We start from the raw sequence: 4,476 nt of genomic DNA on the forward strand, positions 1-4,476 counted from the left end.
ACAATAGAAAAGAAATTAGAAAAAACAAACCAATCAAAGTAGAAGTCAACTAAAAACTGTAAAACAAACATAAAAATACCTAGAAAATAGAAAACTAAAGGCTCACCGTCCATATATTTCAATTTATTGTTAATTGTATAGTTTTTCAAATTTCATATAATATAATGTTATATTCTTTTGACTTATATTAAAACCCGTCCAGATAAACACAACATTAAAAGAAAATAATAAATAAGATTAATTGTACTGTGTTAAAATTTGCCTCTATATAACTCTCAATTCTAAGGAGAAACTTTGTATAAAACAAGAGTAATATTAAAATACCAACCAAACAACTATGGCTAAATTAGTTTATGCATTTCTTCTAATTGTTGTCACAGCTTTTGTGATCCAAGATGTTTATGTGAGTGATTTGATTTATTTAGTTTAAAAATAATAATATATCCTTTCATTCTAGATATAAGATTTATAATTCTGAGTTTATTCATACTAACATCTGTTTATTTATTTTTTAAATAAAAATCTACAGGCTGGTGGAGAAGGATCTGTTCATCCTAATGGTATGAACTCTTGCATTTTTTTAAACAATATTCTGAGTAATTATATGAGAAATACAACATTGCTTAGCATTAAAATCTTGTTTCTATATCTGTAGAGTGTGCTGGAGCATGTAATGTGCGATGTTCCGCAAGTTCATACAAGGAGAGATGTTTAAAGTATTGTAACATTTGTTGTGCAAAATGTTTATGTGTTCCATCTGGAACATCTGGTAACAAGGAAGAATGTCCATGTTATAATAACTTGAAAAATGATAAAGGAGGACCCAAGTGTCCTTAGTTTTTTTGTATTGTTCATGCATGCATAAATCTCTGAGAATGCATTTCTCTGTAATTTGATTATTAATAAAATTGTTTCTAGGTTATTGATCGTGCAAACGTTGCTATTTGTTTATTAATGTTCAATGGAACTAGATGAATAGATAAGAGTGACAAATAAGTGATTACGATTTAATTAAAATAATGAAATAAAAGAATTTAAAATATAGTAATTTTCAAAGGGTTATCGTTATTGTTGTAAAAAATATTTGGTGGGTAGAATTATATTGGTCAAATAATAGTAGTGAATGATAATATTTTTTTTTAATAAAAACTTAAAAGACCAAAACTGTTAAAAAAATTATATGATTAATTTGTTATAATAAAATAACTTAAAAAATTATGGTGCAATTATGTCAAAAAATATTATGTATTTATTTTGAAATTACTAAAACTATTAATTTATTTTGAATTAAAACAACTTAAAAACTTCAAAAACTAAAATTATGACTTTTAAAAAAATATTTTATGAAATTTAAATACTCGTTTTAGAAGCCTCCTTAAAACTTAATTATTAATCAATAACTTTTTATTATAAAATAAAAAAAAATCAATTATAATTTTGGCTTAATTGCAACTTTAGTCTCCCTATTTTGTTTTTTATTGATTTTGAACTCTCTATTTTAAAAATCACTATTTTAATCCATTTTTAAAATTTTTTGTGCAATTTCATTCCCCTATTTTACCTTTTTCTGTAAAATTTGTCCTTATCTTAGTCCTTTTTTCAATAACAAATTCAAAATGGAGACCAAAATTGTAATTTTAAAAATGGAAAACCAAAATCGAAAAAAAGACAAAATAAAAGGGCCAAAATTTTAATTAAATCTATAATTTTAAAAGGTAGAAAAACTTAAACTAAAAAGAAAAAAAATATACAACAACTTTGAAAGAAAATAAAGTAAAAGTTCTTGAAGTTGCCATGTCTCAAACCGTGTGCCACGTGAATGAATTGAAAGAAATTAACGTGACCTCTCAAAAAAAAAAACTCATTACATCCTTTAGATTTCTTAGACATCTGACAAAAATTCAATTATGTCCTCTGCTTTCGTAAATGTACATCAGAAAGTATTTTTTTTTCAAAAAATTTAGTTTTTTCCGTAAGTGTATCTACGGAAGCATTTTAAACTAGTGTAAGTTGTCAAAAACTACAAATAAATTGAGTTCAGGGATTATTCTGTAGGTACATCTACGAAATGACTTAGCGCCAGAATATTCCGTAGATATACCTACGTAAGCATCTGATATAGTTTGAACCAGCAAGATCACTCCCCCATTGTCACAATTCTTCTTCAACACTCACTCTCACCACCCTAAAAAACCCTAACTCATCAAAATCATTTTTTACTCTAAAGCTCTAACTTTTTGGTGCAACAAATCAATGGGAGCAAGAGAAGACTGAATTTTAGGTAAATAATCATCTTTATCCATTGCATTGCCCGCATTATGGATCAATTTTCTGCAAAAAAAAAAAGTTACGTTGCTTTCGTACATAAAGATGACTATTATCCCTCATTAGAAAAGACTTAGTTTTGAAGATGGTGGTTGCGTCGAAGGAGAAAAATTGAATGTCTCTATTACTTTCGAATTGAAAGCGATACAAGAGAGGTTTTCGAAGGCCGATGACAACATGAAACTCTACATCAAAGAACAATTGCGTAAGATTAGATATCTCGAAACAACTGACATGAAACCGTCCTCTCAACTGGTTAAGACAAAGGGTCATCCGAAGAAATTGAAGCCTACACCGAATGGCAACTTGACTACACGGTCTCCTTCTTATTGTGAGCATGTCAATAAAATTTTTCCCGACTCACCGACTCCTAAATCTCAAAAAAGTTCAAATAAAGGAGCTCGCATAGGCAAACCACCTCCGATACCTATTCCACTAAAAATTCCAATTATCGAAGAGGTGCATAGTCCTTCAAAAATTCCATTAATTGAAGAGATGCCGATTTTTATGCACCCTTACATCGAGCGGATCATAGATGTTGCGGGGGATGGTAATTGTGGTTACCGAGTCGTCTCAACATTGTTTTGTAATGGAGAGGGTAACCATACAGTTGTCCGTCATCAACTCATCCCGGAAATGGGACATCGTATTGCATGTGCCTATGATATGGTGGGCATTGACTTGACGCATTATGGTTTTTATGAAACCTTTTTCCCACTCCGCACCGCACCGCCTACAAATTCAAATGATCGCATCATGTGTATTGGATGGCATTCAAAAGCGAGTCACTTTGTGCAAGTTTACTTGAAACCGGGATGCCCCAAACCACCTACGTCACCGGAATGGATGCTTCATCATACCAAAGATGTTGAGACGTGGCCGGATTTTTTTGTTGATAGGATGCACGAATTCGAAGGATTGAAGAACATCGAGAAGGAAACAAATAAGGAAAAGTCAAAACTGAAACCACCAATAGATTTAGGTGGCGACAGTTCTTTTGATGTATTCTCTAGTTTCAAAGTGTAATGTATGCACTCTTACATTTTGATATAATCAATTTTTGTCAAGTATTAGTTTATGTGTTTATGTGTTTTTCCTTCTACTGCTAGATCTATATTATTCTGGTCTGTTAAAAAAAATAATAGGGAAACTTCCGTAGATGTATATGTTAGAACAAGATTTGTTCTAATCAATATTCTTAGTTTTGATGATAACAAGGATATGAATTTTGTATGAGATAATGTGGTACTCTAATACTATGAAATTTTCGTTTCAGGAATTATATAAAGAGTATGCACAAAATCAACGCAAGAAGCACTGACTCAGAAGGTTCAGCATGCAACATCAGAACATGGTCTGGCAAGACATCAGAAGATGGTCAAGCAGAATCAGAACATGGGTCTATGGAAGCATCAGTAGAACTTGAGATCAGAAGCACAAGCACTGAAGTTCTCATGGTATCACGCTTAGAAGCTCTTCAAGGTCATAAGACAAGAAGATGCTCTGCACCAAGCTGTTTGACTCTGATGATATTCAAAAGTTGTTTACACACACATCAGATCAGAAGCAAGTACAAGACTGGCAGGCTACGCTGACTGACAAAAGGAACGTTAGAATCTATTAACGGCAACGTCTGTAGACACATCGGAAACAAGGCTCGAGGTAGTTGACAAAAGAGTGAAACATTAAATGCAATACTGTACGAATTACGCAAAGCATTAAATGCTCCCAACGGTCATCTTCTCAAGTGCCTATAAATATGAAGTTCTGATGAGAAGCTCAATACAACACTTGCACATTATACTGAAACGCTGTCAAATTCAAAAGCTCTCAAACTTCATCATCAAGCTCACCACATTGCTGTTGTAATATCTTAGTGAGATTTAAGCTTAAACTTAAGATAAAATCACAGTTGTGATAATAGCTTTATAAGAAGCACTGTAACTCTTAAAAGAATTTGTTTACATTAATTTGTAAGTACTAGAGTGATCAGGTTGTTGATCAGTATACGCTAGCAAGTCTTAGAAGTTGTCTAAGCAGTTTGTTCCTAGAGTGATCAGGTTGTGATCAGGATACTCTAGAAGACTTAGCAGTTGTCTAAGTGGAAAACCATTGTAATCAAGTGTGATTAGTTGATTAAATCCTCAGGTG

The 4,476-nt window shown here is 31.7% G+C and overlaps 2 protein-coding genes across 2 annotated transcripts; both read left to right on the forward strand.

Moving 5' to 3' along the window:
• Positions 1–274: 274 nt before the first annotated feature.
• LOC131646331 (peamaclein-like) lies at positions 275–913 on the forward strand. The gene is made up of 3 exons (XM_058916398.1): positions 275–403; positions 530–560; positions 656–913. The coding sequence occupies exons 1-3, from the start codon at positions 338–340 to the stop codon at positions 835–837; spliced, it is 279 nt and encodes a 92-aa protein (XP_058772381.1). The 5' UTR covers positions 275–337; the 3' UTR covers positions 838–913.
• Positions 914–2,502: 1,589 nt separating this feature from the next.
• LOC131649432 (uncharacterized) lies at positions 2,503–3,351 on the forward strand. Its single transcript, XM_058919196.1, has one exon. It carries the CDS (start codon positions 2,503–2,505, stop codon positions 3,349–3,351), a length of 849 nt encoding a protein of 282 aa, XP_058775179.1.
• The last annotated feature ends 1,125 nt before the right edge of the window (positions 3,352–4,476 follow it).

Source organism: Vicia villosa, linkage group LG2, assembly GCF_029867415.1.
Source record: "Vicia villosa cultivar HV-30 ecotype Madison, WI linkage group LG2, Vvil1.0, whole genome shotgun sequence".
NCBI lineage: Eukaryota > Viridiplantae > Streptophyta > Magnoliopsida > Fabales > Fabaceae > Vicia > Vicia villosa.

Excerpts from the sequence above, each read along its gene's own strand:
- LOC131646331 (XM_058916398.1), top strand. The coding sequence starts at position 338 with ATGGCTAAATTAGTTTATGCATTTCTTCTAATTGTTGTCACAGCTTTT. Across the intron at positions 404-529 it reads TTGTGATCCAAGATGTTTAT|GCTGGTGGAGAAGGATCTGT; the intron begins GTGAGTGATTTG and ends AAAAATCTACAG. Across the intron at positions 561-655 it reads AGGATCTGTTCATCCTAATG|AGTGTGCTGGAGCATGTAAT; the intron begins GTATGAACTCTT and ends CTATATCTGTAG.
- LOC131649432 (XM_058919196.1), top strand. The coding sequence starts at position 2,503 with ATGAAACTCTACATCAAAGAACAATTGCGTAAGATTAGATATCTCGAA.